The sequence below is a fragment of the Semicossyphus pulcher genome, unplaced genomic scaffold, assembly GCF_022749685.1.
Source record: "Semicossyphus pulcher isolate SPU_LCO1_2020_fin unplaced genomic scaffold, fSemPul1.0.p SCAF_4, whole genome shotgun sequence".
Lineage (NCBI taxonomy): Eukaryota > Metazoa > Chordata > Actinopteri > Labriformes > Labridae > Semicossyphus > Semicossyphus pulcher.
Genome location: NW_027211715.1, coordinates 31726159 through 31741485, shown reverse-complemented (window position 1 = coordinate 31741485; position 15327 = coordinate 31726159). Strand labels below are relative to the sequence as shown.

Here is a 15327-nt window from a genome sequence, read left to right as displayed (position 1 = left end):
ACACCATCTTAAAAACACACAATCAAAAACAACCTATTTTCCTTTTGCACGTTTGACTCAAGTTCCTTAATATGGATTTAATGTGGGCATTCTGTAATGGGTTTCCTGTGGTATTATGTTTCCTCATATGGATGAATAAACGATGAAAAATAAACATCATGTTACAGTCCTGCATCCAAGATCCTTATGTTGTGTTATAAAACATAAGCAACGTAAAAAATTCAGGATACAAATGGGCTATTTCTGATTGACTCTTTTGTTCTACTTAATGTCGATCCATTTCTTCATTCCTTTTCTAGCTTACTGAACCACTCGGGGTCGGCTCAAGGCATCGGTATAGGCGGTCGCCTGGGGCGCCACGTTCTGGGAGGCGCTGGCTTGAGCCTCAAACAATTTTATGAAGCCCCAATTCAAGCCTACTGCAAGATTGACACCTTCCCTCCCAACCTTTCTCTCTGCTCCGCTTGCATTAACCGTCACTCTGCTGCTCTCTCTCTCTAACTTCCTCGACCACTCACTCAGCGCACACCTCCTGACATAAGTTCCTAGAGAGGAGTGATGCATTCAGGCCCAGATGGAAAAACTCAAACTCGATCTTTTAATAGAGGGGAGAGTAAGAGGTTTTCATTTCTTTAATTAGCTCGCCCAACTCGATTAATCCCACATGTGATACAGACAGACAGACAGCATATAATAGAAAGGGAGGGGAAGAGAGAGCAGCAGCATGTGATGGAAAGAGAGAGCAAGGAAAGAGGCAAATAAACTCTATCTAAAAAAGTTTATTGTGAGTGTCTATGAGTGAAGAAAGATATTATATCACAGCAAACTAATGGTAACTCGTGATTTTCACATTTTTCCAAGTCTATAAGGCCCCACAATGTCCTCACATCCCAACACATTGTAGTAAGCTGGTCAATCGTTATCGCATTATCAACTCTAATAATCGGGTCTCTTCTGGATAACTGTGTTGCACACTGGCTTGCAAAATAAAAAATGATATTGTGTGGCAGAAAAAAAAACAATTTTTAATATTTACAGTGGGGGTGCCAAATTCTAAACCCGAGTAGGGTGCGAAAATGGTCAGAGCCGGCCCTGAAACCACTGATGCTGTACCTCGGGCTCTTTAAGTGGTCACCTTTGCGATGTTCATTTACACACAGGTGGTTATTAATCGTACTGATTCCTTCTTTAAATGTAAAATATGTAAATGGTTTCTCTCATAATACATGACATTGACTGAAAGAAAAAGAGAGTCAACATGGAACCTATGCTTTTTTTATTTAATCTACCAACTTATTCTCTAATTAATGACTTAAATGTTTGTCCAAAAACTTTACAGGCAAAGGGGCAGGTTCATTACACCATCATTACACAGTCCACGCATGTTCTGTCTGCCAACAGGTGATCTACTTCCGGTACAGCTAAACGTAATTGCATCATCGTGAGCTGCATATAGCTTAGTGTGACCATTATATCTGAAGCGAATATTATGTTTGTTCATGAGGTCTGCATCCACGGTGCAAGGTCCTGCAAGAGATAACAGATAAATAGAATTTAATGTCAGCACCTTACAGCATATTCAATAGTTTTTACTTGTTTTGGTTAACACAATATATGAAGTGATTGAAAACTAAATTTGGTCAATAAAATGTTCTTAGCTTTAGCTACGGCTAGCAGCTAACTCCTGCAGCAGTTCTACATTATTAGACACTAATTCCTGTAACATAAATTAAGCCTTAGTTTGGGCTAAAGCTAGTTGTGGCTATGTCTACAGCTAGGCTCTAACTTTGTCTTGAAGTAGTGATACAACAGTAAATTTATAAGGTAAAACAGATTCAAAAGGTCAGATTCCTGTAAAGATTTCACATAATATTTGATTATGTAAAGTTTAACGAGTTAAATGTATAATGACGCTGCATTAACTTTGAATTATTTTCATAAAAACCGATAACTTACTGAGGCATTTCATTTGTCCAGTCCATTCCCCATTGTTGCAGGTTTTAAAGGGCGACCCATTCATGGTGTGGAGACTCTGACACACATATTCAACCCTCTCATTATGTCCATACTGATGTTTCATACTCCCTTTGATGTCTCCATCTGCAAGGGGTGGAGGTCTCTCACAGTCGGAAGGAACTAAAAGAATGTAGACAATAACAAAGAAAGTGTATTAAGATGTAATTATGACATATTCATCTGTGAGTTATACATTTGTGACTTCAATCAGCAGTTACAGAGTATTATTAGATGTTTTGTGGCCTCAGGGCAGGGTAGCTGGGTAAATAAGCCCTCTGAGATTGCAAGTTTTGTAGGTATGAATGCAAGCGTGAATGGTTGTCTCTCTGTCAGTTCTGTTGACTGGCGACCTGTCCAGGTGTAACGGTTGTGGTATGGACAAAGGATGGATGTTATACCTTCAAAATGGCACTTCTATAAAATAATAATACACACGTGACTACAAAACATTTCTCCATCAGCTTTGCATTGGCACTACTGCTGAGGTTTTCTAAGGTGTTAGAGCCAGCACTTACAAACACTTAAATGCGTCACCAAGTAAAAAAAAAGAAAAACTTCTGACAAACTAAGAATTAAAGCACAACAATGTGCACGATTATTGTTTCGTGACTGCAGTCAAATCTGACATTCTTACCATTTTGTTGCAAAGATTCATCCATGGTCAGCCACAGGATAAAAAGCCAAAGCAGGTGAAACAGTCTCATTTTGAAGATCCAGACACAGCAGTTTTTATGAATTATCTCTTTTGTGTTAAGAAGTCCTTCTGCCCAGTGCAAATACACACATTACAATGAAACAGTCAGAGGAACATGGGCTCCTCTTTTAAAACCTTCCCACCACCACAAACACCCACGATGGGTTTGGTTGTTTTGGCATACAGTGCTTAGTAGCGCCTACCAGAGATGAGAAGTTGGAACATGTTGTGTCCAGGGTGTGATGGATCTGTAGTTATGTTTCCTGCCTGCTTGCTGTATAAGTCCCGGCATGTTTAAGTCCTGAATTTTTTTTTGTTTCTGCAGAAAATGTGATGCCATAGATCCAGGATATTAATGTGCTGTCATATAGAAAAGTATCGGTTTCAAACTCGGTGTTTGTCAATCAATCAATCAATCAATCAAATTTTATTTGTATAGCGCCAAATCATAACCAGAGTTATCTCGAGACACTTTACAGAAAGAGCAGGTCTAGACCGACTCTTTGTTATGTTATTTAAAGAGAGGCCCAACATGAATCACCATGAGTAGCACTTAGCAATATTCGGCACATTGGCAGAAAAACTTCCTTTTAACAGGCAGAAACCTCGAGCAGAACCAGACTCATGTTGAACAGCCATCTGCCTCGATTGGATGGGCCGAAAATGGGATAGAAGGAGATGCAGGATAGAGACAGGCAAAGAGAGCAACAACAACATATGTCCTTGTTACAACAACAACAAATGTCCTTGTTACATGAACAACAACAGACACATACTTATGGTTACAATGCCGATAATAGTGGTAGACTAGGGTGAAGATTAGCAAAATAAATAAATAAATAAATAAATAAATTAGCGAGAGAAGCAGAGTAATGATAAAGACCGAGGGTATCGTAATTGTAACAGTTGAAGTCAACAGGTCTACTATTAGCATTAGCAGCAACAATAATGTTTGTCAGATAAGTTAAACTCTGAATTTAAACATGGCCATTAAAATCACTGTCAGACTCTCAAATGTTCATCTGGAGAAAAAGCAGTTATATACAGTAATTCCAAGTCCATTGAGTTCTCTCTGGGGGTGGTGATTCATTTTAATTTCTTATTTTGTAACACTCTCGTTGCATGATTTTTGAAAAGTTTCAGCTGCCATAGAATTTTCTTTGGTAGATAAAAGATAAAACCGGCAAGTTATTATCATTATTTGAGGTATTACTCTTCTTCAGTCCTTATCTGTCGCTGTCCCCTGGTTAATCTTTTACATGGTCATCCAGCCAGCTCATGTCACTTCCAGTCAACCAGAGATTTTTCTGGCAAGATGGCAGGGTCATCACACCATCTTACAAACACACAATCTCACAAATAAAACAACCTATTTTCCTTTCGTACTTTTGACACCAAGTTCCTTAATATGTACTTAACGCTGGCATTTTGTAAGAGGTTTCCTGGAGTATTATGTTTCCTCATATGGGTAAATTTTGCCATATGGCTTTGAGCATACAACACAACCAGTGACGTGCGGTCTGGAGAGGCAGGGGAGGCAGAGCCTCACCTGTCATCATAAATAAAATATATAATAAACAGATAAATTAAATGGTTATATTTATCAAATGGTTTGAACTATAAACTGATTTTCCATTTAACTTAAACAATTTGGATCGTTTTTTATTAAAAATCGCTGAATTTTCACATTTCCGTTCAAATACGGGGAAGAGACGCACAGTGAGGCAGCAGCAAGCTGAGCCTCACCTTGGATTGCGCAATCCCTCACAAACTGTGCTCTGCCATGCAATGAGAGCGTGTTACTGTCTCTCTGTATGTCGCCAATAAAACACTTTCAAACACTTTTAATATATGCCCCTCTGGCTTTCCATAGTTTAGCTGATGTATATAATATATGTGTGTAACCTGTTTAGTGTGCTCAGCGATCTTACAAGGGCAGTGAAGAGGCACTGGGTGAGGCAGGCAGTTTTCTTGCCTCAACGTAGGGGGCGCTGGTGAGCCCAGAAATGTTTATGCTACTCCGTAGCTGCAGAGTAAGTGGCAGGTCAGTGGCAGGTCAGAGGCAGCTGCCTCAGACACCGGCAACTGGAGTGGAAGGCAGGAAGCAGGAAGTGCCACTACTCGCTGCCGCTGCCACGAATTGAGCCAGCCCTTGCTGTCAAATGGTGAATAATCTACTCTGTTGTTGGGTTCATATATTTGTAAATCTGATTCTGATGGAGTCAGTGCCTCACCAGCCATGAACCTCACCGCACGTCACTGAACACAACCATGAAAAATAAATCATGGCCTCAGACCAAAAAAACCTGGTCAAAAGTCTATGCTGCAATATGTTCCTGCTATTTAAAGACTGCATAACAGGCATACATAGATGAGTTAACAACACGTCTCTGCTCGTCACTCACACGGGCACGCACAGTAGCGCTTTGACTCACATGGAAAAAGCAGTGTATTTGCAGATATAGTGAAATAACGTTGTTTGTGGGACAGAGGCCTTAGAGACGGCAAGATTTTGTTCCCCTCGTCTTCTTAAATCATGATACTGCTTTCAGTTTGTTACCGATCTGGGGAGAAGTGCCAGAAGACATGGAAAAGCTCACCGCTGCCTCCACACACACCTGCTTCACCTCAGGGAGATTCCTGCTCCAGCCACACACGGGCCAAAAACTGCCGAGACACCAAGCTCTTCGTCATGGGCGCTTATTCTGACGCACGCTCTCTCTAATACACGCAGAAAAAGACACACATGCAACTAAAAGGTGAATTTATTACAATCCTCACACATGTCTACATGTGGCACTGACAGTGGTGCCCACGGATATTAATACACTGTCCAGCCTACATTAGGCACACATTGGAGAATACAGCCATGTGATCCAGCAGCAACAATAAGTACATAAACATTTACAGCTGACGTTCCTTTGATGGTAAGAACACAGAACTTTAATAAACATAAGATCCTGTCTGATCCTGATGGCGTGTCTGTAGATTTAAATAATGAATGAAGTTACGCTGCTGTGCCTCGTGCATAAACGTACAAAGCATCTCTTAATTGGCATTTCTGCTGGGCAGTGGGATTGCTTCAGTGGTTTTAAACAGGTGGTTATTAATCGTACCGATTCCATCTTTAAATGTGAAATATGTAAATGGTTTCTCTCATAATACGTGACATCGACTGAAGGAAGAAGAAAAGAGGCTGAGTGAACATGTATGCTTTATTAAAACTGTCAACAACCCTGAACAAAACCAAAAAATTTATAACTGTGCTTCATATTTGGTCTACCAACTATTGTCCAAAAACTTTAATGGCAACGGGGCAGGTTCATTACACCATCAGTACACACTTGACGCATGTTCTGTCTGCCAACAGGTGATCTACTTCCGGTACACGTAAACGTAATTGCATCATCGTGAGGTGCATATAGCTTAGTGTCTGCAACATATCTGAAGCGAATATTATTTCTGTTCATGAGGTGTGCATCCACAGTGCAAGGTCCTGCAAGAGATAACAGATGAATAGAATTTAATGTCAGGACTGCACAGCAAACTATACATTTTTTTCAAATGGTTAACAACATATATGAAGTGAAAACTAAGTGTGGTCAGTAACATGTTCTTTTTCAATACTCAACAAATAGACGAGAGCATAATTACGCCTACAAACCCACAAACTGTGAAGCGGATAGAAATGTTACATTGCCTTCATTTTAAACATATGATTTAAAGGTAGACTACTCAAACCCAGTCACATAATTATCATTATTATTTCCTTTATCATAGAATTAAGGTCCAGATAAAAGACAATACAATACATACAAAAGCTTTAAGACTTCATAGTTAGCCTATTGTTATTGCTCCTCTGCCAAGTTACTAACCTTTACGTAAATTAATATTAATTAATTAATATCTACTGCAGCAATTCTACATTTCTAAACGCAGTAATTTCTCCAACATAAATGAAGCTTTAGTTTAGGTTATAGCTGTGGCTATATCTCAAGCAGCTAACGTCTTGCAGTAGTGATACGAAAGTAAATATATCAGGGGAAAAAGACGCAAAAGGTCAGATTCCTGTAAAGATTTCACCAAATTTGTTGTTATGGTGTTTTAGCTTTACAGTTTTGTTCTATTGTTTCAATTTCTGAAACTTAGCTGCCAGTTTGCCATAATATATAGTTCTAGTCCACCTTTTTATATAAAGTTTAATGAGTTAAATGTGTAAGGACTCTGTGTTAACTTTAAATGATTTACTTACTGAGGCATTTCATTTGTCCAGTCCATTCCCCATTGTTGCAGGTTTTAAAGGGCGACCCATTCATGGTGTGGAGACTCTGACACACATATTCAACCTTCTCATTATGTCCGTACTGATGTTTCACACTCCCTTTAATGTCTCCATCTGCAAGGAGTGGAGGTCTCTCACAGCCGGAAGGAGCTAAAACAATGTAGACAGGAGCAAAGAAAGTGTATTAAGATGTAATTATGACATATTCATCTGTGAGTTATACATTTGTGACTTAAATCTGCAGTTACAGAGTATTATTAAATATTTTGCAGTCATGTGTTGTGGCCTTGGGGCAGGGTAGCTGGGTAAATAAGCCCTCTGAGATTGCAGGGAATTTCTCCTTGGTAAGGAGCAAGAGGATTAGGAAAGATGAGACTTACGTCCACATGTTGGGAAGGAATCACTCCACTGTCCGCCTTCTAAGCATTCAACAGTTTTGTGTCCTCGAAGAACGTGTCCGGGCTGATTATGGCGACATGTAAATGTTATTTTCTCTCCTTTTCTTAGTCGTTTGTCTGATGGTACACGCGTGGTGATGCGTACGCTTTGTAGTTCACCTGTGATTTCGCATTTTTCTGTAATGAGGAAGAATGAAGAGAGTATAAACAGTAGGATATTAGACTTAAATAAGATAAGATGTGATTTTGGGGGGGTTTATGAACTCAAGTCTGAAGCTAATCTCAAATGTCTCAAAGTCTTTGTAACTTTACATCTACGTATATGTATGTAAATGACACAACTTATTAAAGTGCTAGTCTAGATAGATGGTTCTTTTCATTAAAGCCTCTATATATCGTTATATGTTATTTTATGTAAAAAAGAATCATACTGAATCATCCCTTTAAAACCTGCAGAACTTTATGGCTAACAGTTTAGCTCACTGTTAATTCGTCCTGCAGCTGTATTTTTTAGGTTCACTGTCACTGCTCTTATAGTTATTTTTTTGTCAGCAAAAATGCTCTGACAACCAACGGTCGCCTACCCAGCAACATACAGCAACCACCTGACTGGCTAGTGAACAAATTGGAGAATTTAGCAGCTAAGGAGAGAAATATTTTTAGTATGTGTCGGTGGAGACCAAAAGCAGAGCTAAATCAGACTTAATATTAGACTTTCATGGAATGCTTAAAGTTTTCTACCTGGCTTGGAAGTTAAAAATATCAATATTAAAGATTATCAATACCACCTTTGTAGCCAAAAAATCAATAACTGCAGGTTTAATTGTAGCAGATCTCTGTGGTGAAAAGCATCTAATATAAAAAATGATTTAAATATTCAGCTTTAGTTTTGACCTGCTTTGACCTTAATGTGACCTTTAGCATGGCTCCAATGTCTGGCCTGTGTAATCCATGTTTTATCTCCTACATCATGTTTAGCTTGAGTCACCTAATTACCACAACCTTTTTCTTTACTGTGAATCTCTGTACTTATTTGCCAGATAATATTGCTTAACTACCCAAATTAAGTATCCAATTAATGTAACTTCATGATTAACTTCATGGTGAAAGTGAACGTACCAGTGCATTTTGGGAAGGGTACATTCCACTGCCCAGTTTGTAAACATTCAATCTCCTCGGGCCCTTCCAGTGCGTGTCGATCATTACATTCAAACTGTAGTTTATGTCCAACCTTCATTGTTTCATTTGCTGTTGGTAGTCCGGTTACTCTAAGATGAGGGGGCATCGTACCAGGAGTACAAATGATGTCTGGAAAGAAGAAAGCATGTATCAAATGCAAACTCAGGGGCTGAGTGGAGTACGGTTTGTGTCCCTCCAACTGTACAATTTGTGCAGTTTTTTGGTGAATGGAAACAAGCTCTACATTTAAACCTTTTTACCTTCACAAGTAGGAAATGCATTGTCCCACTTTCCATCATGACCACATATCAGCACTGAACTTCCATTTAAATATGTCCCAGGAGCATCACAGCTGAATGTGAGGAAGCGGTCAGGAAGTATGAGATCTTGATTTTCGGATAAACCTTTTATTCTTATCCGTTCATCTTCGGATGGAGGGTCACAGCTCAAAGCTGAGTAAAAGGAGATAAACATGAGAACGCTTAATTCACCGTAGTCACACAGCGGCCATTTTCCTCTGCTGGTATAATGTTGTACTGCTGAATTCCTGGATAGATAAAGGCAGGGTATCTGACAATTCTTAGCATTTCACTGCTTCTCCATATATGAGCAACTAAAAAAGACAATGGTGAGAATCTTGATGAACATGTATGGAGTAATATTTCAATGTAAAACAACATATTTAAAAACCCATTTGGTACAGATGGACAACAACTGTTATTATTCAACCTCTTTCTAGCTAACATTACATCGGCTTAGAACTACGTTTTTCAGCTAACATGTAAGCTAGGAATTGTGGTGAATGCTACTTACATATTTTTTACTCTTGCAAGGTTTTAAATCAAAACGATCGATCAATTGTTACCAAATGACATCCGCACCTTTTTATAAGCTTTATAAACAGCAACAATCAATGCATTTACACTAGGGACGTACAGAGATACACAATATTATTGTTTAGATTATTTTTTTTAGATATTTTTTAATGCAGTCGTTTGTCTTTTGTGTCATTTGTTCAGCTGTAAGAGATTCAAGCAGATCCACAAAAAAGTGACTCAACTTTGAGTCATTTAACATCGTCTATAGGGAAAATGAATGGCATTTTTACTTCCCAAACAAGAGGTGCCTTCTCCTGTGCAACTCTACTGAGTTGCTTTTTTGCGTCACTAAAATGCTGTAACATTCACAAAAAGCCTTGTTTGAGCAATAATAAACAACAAGCTTTACACTGCAGATTTAACTTTTATTGTTAGAAACAAAACACAAAATTTCTGCTGTGTTGTTACGAAGACTTACGTTCACATATCGGCATGTGATTGGTCCATTTGTTCAGCAAACAAGTCCTGGTGTCATCCTTACTCACCATTTGATACCTGCACAGAAGTAAAACTTATCATTATGAGATCGCAAACAATGCTAAACCTTACCATCAGAGTATTTCCTAAGGGGTCAAACCTTAAAAATGGTTTATAAAAGTAACAATCTTGAACTTTTTAATTTAACTAAATGTCTGTTAAGTCACTATCTATCAGCGACTGAGGTAACACAATGGTGACTGAGCCTATGGCCCACTGATGAAAGCCTTTGCATTTGCAGTATATAGAATGATTCTGGTGCAACTTTCACGGAAAGAAATCACAGGTGGCGCCCAGTTAGTGACGCGTTTTCCATCAGCCAGCAGTGGTTGGTCTGCCAGAGAGGGTAGGCGGAGCTAAGCGGCTGCTTTTCCGGTCTCTGCAAGTGTTGCGAGTAAACAGTAATCTACTATGGCTGAACAAACAAAGAAAAGATGGATGACTACAGATACAACTTCAACAATAAGTGAAAATCCAAAGAAGAAGAAACAAACTCGACGCTCAGATGAAGCAAACAGTCTGAAAAGGAAAGCGACCGTCAGCCAGGAAAATCAAGAGTTACAACCGGAGCCAACCGTGGACATCACACATGCAGCACTGTCTGGATATCTGGGAAGTGTTACCGTTTATCACCATAGGTGCCGCCAGAGAGAACGAAACTGAGATCTTCGAGATTACAACTTTAAACTATAATTGTAAACACACTTTTGTAGATTTTGTTTTATAAAGTATTTGACTCTTTCTGTGAATCCTTTGTAACTGTTGCACAAGTAATTAAAAATATATTAAAATAACATGATTAACATCTCTCTACAATAGAATATCTCTGTACATCAAAACATAAACATTGTCCTCAAACCTTTTCAGTGTGCCTAAAAAGCCTGTGTTACCATTATTCCTAGTTTCTTACTAATCATTATAAATCCACGTACCCTTTATTACAAAAGTATCTGATCGTTGCTCCAAAAACAAAGTCGTCACCCCTGATAATTTCATAATAGCCGTTGGGAGTGTCATCGGGAAGTTCACATGGCTTTACTGAAAAGAAAAAAGAGAGATTACTCATCAACTTAATATTTAGAGGTTCATAATTTGGTGATTTTTTTCACCGGATTTTGAAATGTGCGGTTTATTCAAAGGCTTAATTGTTGGATTTTGTTGTTGTTGTTTAGAAGGGGCAGGTTGATGTTTATTTACTGTACTGTAATTATAGTTAGTTACATAATGCAGCATTTCAAAACCATAATCTGATTAATGACAGTAACTTTTGGGAAATTTTCTGAAAAAGCAACAGCTGTATCAAGAAATTTCCAAATGTAGGCATGCGCAGTGTTATTCTAATCTGCAATTATGGACAATTAATTATAGTGTTGTGTAAAATAAAATGTAATTGATGGATTAAAAATATCACAAAGTCCAGTTTATAAAGCGTGACCAGATAACTAGTGACCCAAGCCGTTTAACTCACGGTAGCACGTTCCCTCGTGGACTGCAAGCCAGCCTTCGTTTGAACATATATATCTGATGGTGGGACCTGATACATATCCAGTTTCACATGTGAAGTGTATAACATGTCCTGGAGGGTATTCAGCTCTTCGGGTCTCTTCTGACACGGAGGCGTGAAGAACATTTGGGAGCGATGAACAGTCTAACAAACAGCAACATGAGAAGAGAGGAAATTGGACAACAGTTGCATGCGTTGCAAAACACAGAAAAAATTAGATCTTCGCTATGTGACTAGTTAATTTGTTAAAATGTGATAGAATACTGTAAATATGTGAGCCAATCATCCATGAAAAACCACAAATACATTCAATTTACATGAAATACAATTTTTCAGTGTCTCTTTTCTTCGTTAGCGCTCTCCTTTTAGTTTCGCAAGTATTTAAAAAAAGTCTGACTTACCACGCTGCGATAAGCAAACTTTCACATTTCCCCAAAGTTGGAGAAACAAAAGGATTAAAAACCGTCGCATTTCTACAAGCAGCTGTGCACGGACAAACCAGAGTCGAACTGAGGTTAACTCCTCGATAAACTCTGTTTTCCGAGCAGAATTCCTGTGTGTTTTTCCACAGCCACAGTCCTCTGGGAACACCAAGGGTCACAACATGGGACTGCCCAGTGGGATTGCACAAGAACATATGAACACAGCATGACACATAGGAACACACACAGCACATTCTGTTCACAAAAGGAATACTGCATTGTTCAGATGTACAGTTTCTTTAAAGCAATTATAATTAATTCATTGATTCAGAATAATATATTTCTGCTCTGAAAAACACCAACAGTATTTCCTGCTTAATAAAAAACCTTTTTGTCTCTTTGCAATTTGTCACTAAACATTTATGATTAATCACCTTAAACTTAACCTGGCAGGATGGCACAAAAAGTTCGAGTTAATAATATAATTAATATCTAATGCAGCATATACAGACTAGTTTAAGAGCTGACGTTAAAGATAAAATAGAGTTTAAGCTCAATGTTTGATAAGTTTGTATTTGCAGTGGGTAGATTCTTTCCAGTTTGGAAACCACATTCAGTGTTGCGGGAATCGAGCTGAAACTGCTGTACAAAGTTCAATCAAAAAAATCATTACATGGAGCAATCGGTCGATGAAGAAATTAGATTAAAAGATACTGAGCGGGCAAAACTGTTTGCCCTTCAATGATTCTTACTGCAAAAAAACATTGACTGAGCGATGCTGCCGAGAAATTGAGGATTGCTTCAGAGTTTAATTCCTTCCAAACACGTCACTGTAACTTGTTTTTCTCAGTTTTAGGACTTTGTCTCATTGGTGAAAGAAGAACTCAATATTTAACCATAGTTCAAACACTCTGTGCAACTAAATTCTGGCGTAGAATATCTTATTTAGGGTAAGGTACAAAAGTGTGACCATCAAAATATAGTCCAAATACCAAAAGTAAAAGGGCTAATTATGCAGAATGGACCATTTCACAATCAAATATATAACTGGACAGGGCTTTGGAAGCTATTTTGAAAGCAAAGCTACCATTTACTTCACATTACAAAAGTTGAACCAAAGGACAGCTTTTTTTTAAACAAAAGGTTCAGATAAGGGCCGGACACCCCACGATGAAATAATCAATAGTGATATTGACGTTTAAACTGCGTGCTCCACCTGAAGAAAACTCATATCAAACCAAGTGCTTCCTAAACTCACAGCCACTCTCACAGGGTAGAGACAGAGAGGTTTTGACTTCTCTTTTGGGGGAGCTGGCATGTAATGTCACGAGCTCCGACCTTGCAACAGCAGTTTGGAGTGGAAGCATAAACATCACTCAATTTCATCTGTGGTTGTCATAGTTAGAAGAGAATACGTAGCTGTCTTTGTGAATGCCTCTGTCGCGTTTTGAATGAGTGATGTGAAGCAAGAAAAAATATGCAAAAAAAGCATGAAACCTGTGTCTGCGCTGCAAAGCAACACAACTAACTTGTTCAACCACCTGAAAAAACAGCACAAAGTGCAGCAGGATAAATGTATGAATGTTGAGAGGAATAACGTCGCTACTCCATGTGTCAAGACACCGCCAGTGTCAGGTCAGACGTCTTTAACAGCGATGCTGTACATCGCGACACCCTATCCACCCAACTCCCAAAGACAGACAAAAATCACCGATGCAATTTGCATGGCATTTCGCCTCCAGAAGATGCACCAAATTCAGGTAAAGAACCCAGTTAAGTTTTAAAATTTGTACATGAGCCAGAATGTAGCACAATTGGATTTGAAAGCATTGCTTTATATATTTAAATGTTAAAGTACATGAAAACAAATGTCCCCTAAATTCATAAATAATCCTGATTAATAACCCTGATCTCAATCTTGATCCAAATAATTATGATTATTATTTTGGCCACAATCGTGCAGCCCTATTTCAGATATTTAAAAAGTAGCTCAAACTTCTTATAAAAGTAATGATCAAGTTAACAATGTAAATGTAATACAAAATGAGTGTAAGTCAAATGCAAAAGACATGCCACTTATTTGAGTCTATTGTGAAAAAGTGCACTCTTGTTCAGAAGTCACACAACAACTAAAAGAAGTATTACCCCACTATTCATGAGAGAGTTCAAGGTCTGTCAGCTTTGAGTCTGTTGATGTCCGTCACTCAGATAGCAGCAGAGGCTCGAGTGTTCAGGGCATTCATTTGTCACCTGGGAAACTTTTAAATGGCATGTTACAATTTCTTTGAAAATTTGTATGTATAAAGCAATAATCATTAGTCGACCAAAGCAGTTCTTGACCATGCCTTCACAGTGGTTCGAATAAAAGCATACTGACAGAACAATACAAATCGTTCCTTTCCTTTTATGGTACAAAATTATTTGGCAAAAGAGTAATTCAAGGACTTCAGTTACTATGAAAATTTTAAATTACTTGAACTTCCAGCAAAATAATGCATTTTAGTTACACTACTTCTTTAATTAAAGCTCCTGTGAGGAACTTTCTGTTTGTGTTGATTTTGGCGCCCCCTGTGGACAAAGCCGTACCTCTGATCTCTTTGCTGATTTTGTCCTGTTCATGCTTTTTTAACAAACAATCTCATCCTGCTTTCTTTAACAGTCCTATGTATCACTCACTTTAAATGTTTGCCCTTTACAATGTAAACAAAGGCAGCGTGCAGTTTACTTCGTCTGACACCTACCCCCCCCCGCCAGCAGTTTCAGGCATTAAAAATAACTAGTAATAAACAAGCTTGTCACTGATGGTCTTTTTGCTTTTGCAGCTCATATAGAGTCATCAGAATTAATTTCAGTCTGTTACATAACCATCGAAAACCTCCTCACAGGAGCTTTAAATTGCACGTTACTGTTGCAGCTGAAACAGTTGGGGCTAATTCTTACTATTTTAAATCTAAACATAACATATCGTGCATCACAAGTTATTTTATATTTATTTCTAAATTCTTGAATCCATTTTTGTTGTGAATATGTTTCAGATTGAACCGAATTAAACTTTGTTCTGTGATGTTAAGGAAAGCGCAGCACAAACTCTGCACAAAGCATGTTTCTTGTGTAACTGTTTTACCAGTTTGAACCAACACACAGCATGTTCCCCCACTAATAGCTCTTTAAGGCCCTTATAATCATTATAGGTTCAGTTATTTATGAATAAAAAAACAAATAAAAGCAATTTCAACATTCTTCTTTTATTCAATATACCAAGGCTACAAAATGTCAGATATCATGATAACCACAAACAAATTAAATTATTTGATGTTGTCAGTGATCATATGTACAGTAGCAGAATGGTAGTTGTGTATCAAAAAGCTACATCAGTAAGAATAATGCAGCCGTTTTCTTTCAGACCAGAGAAAAAATATGTTTTATTGTATTTCTTCAATGAGACTTCTTTGACCCCTGAACAAAATCAGCGTCACT

General features: G+C 38.2%; 1 protein-coding gene across 1 annotated transcript in view; it reads right to left on the bottom strand.

Annotated features, from left to right (window-relative positions):
- Positions 1 to 801: 801 nt before the first annotated feature.
- Positions 802 to 15327, bottom strand: part of LOC138608019 (complement factor H-like) — a 37132-nt gene continuing 22606 nt past the window's right edge. The window contains exons 20-31 of the mRNA XM_069680675.1: positions 11830 to 12009; positions 11393 to 11572; positions 10857 to 10962; positions 9866 to 9942; positions 8830 to 9021; positions 8510 to 8698; positions 7373 to 7567; positions 6963 to 7142; positions 6024 to 6206; positions 2651 to 2779; positions 1957 to 2136; positions 802 to 1527 (exon numbers count right to left, since the gene is read on the bottom strand). Coding sequence (XP_069536776.1) covers positions 1334 to 1527; positions 1957 to 2136; positions 2651 to 2779; positions 6024 to 6206; positions 6963 to 7142; positions 7373 to 7567; positions 8510 to 8698; positions 8830 to 9021; positions 9866 to 9942; positions 10857 to 10962; positions 11393 to 11572; positions 11830 to 12009 — 1985 coding nt within the window. The 3' untranslated portion in view covers positions 802 to 1333. The remainder of the gene's footprint in view (positions 1528 to 1956; positions 2137 to 2650; positions 2780 to 6023; positions 6207 to 6962; positions 7143 to 7372; positions 7568 to 8509; positions 8699 to 8829; positions 9022 to 9865; positions 9943 to 10856; positions 10963 to 11392; positions 11573 to 11829; positions 12010 to 15327) is intronic.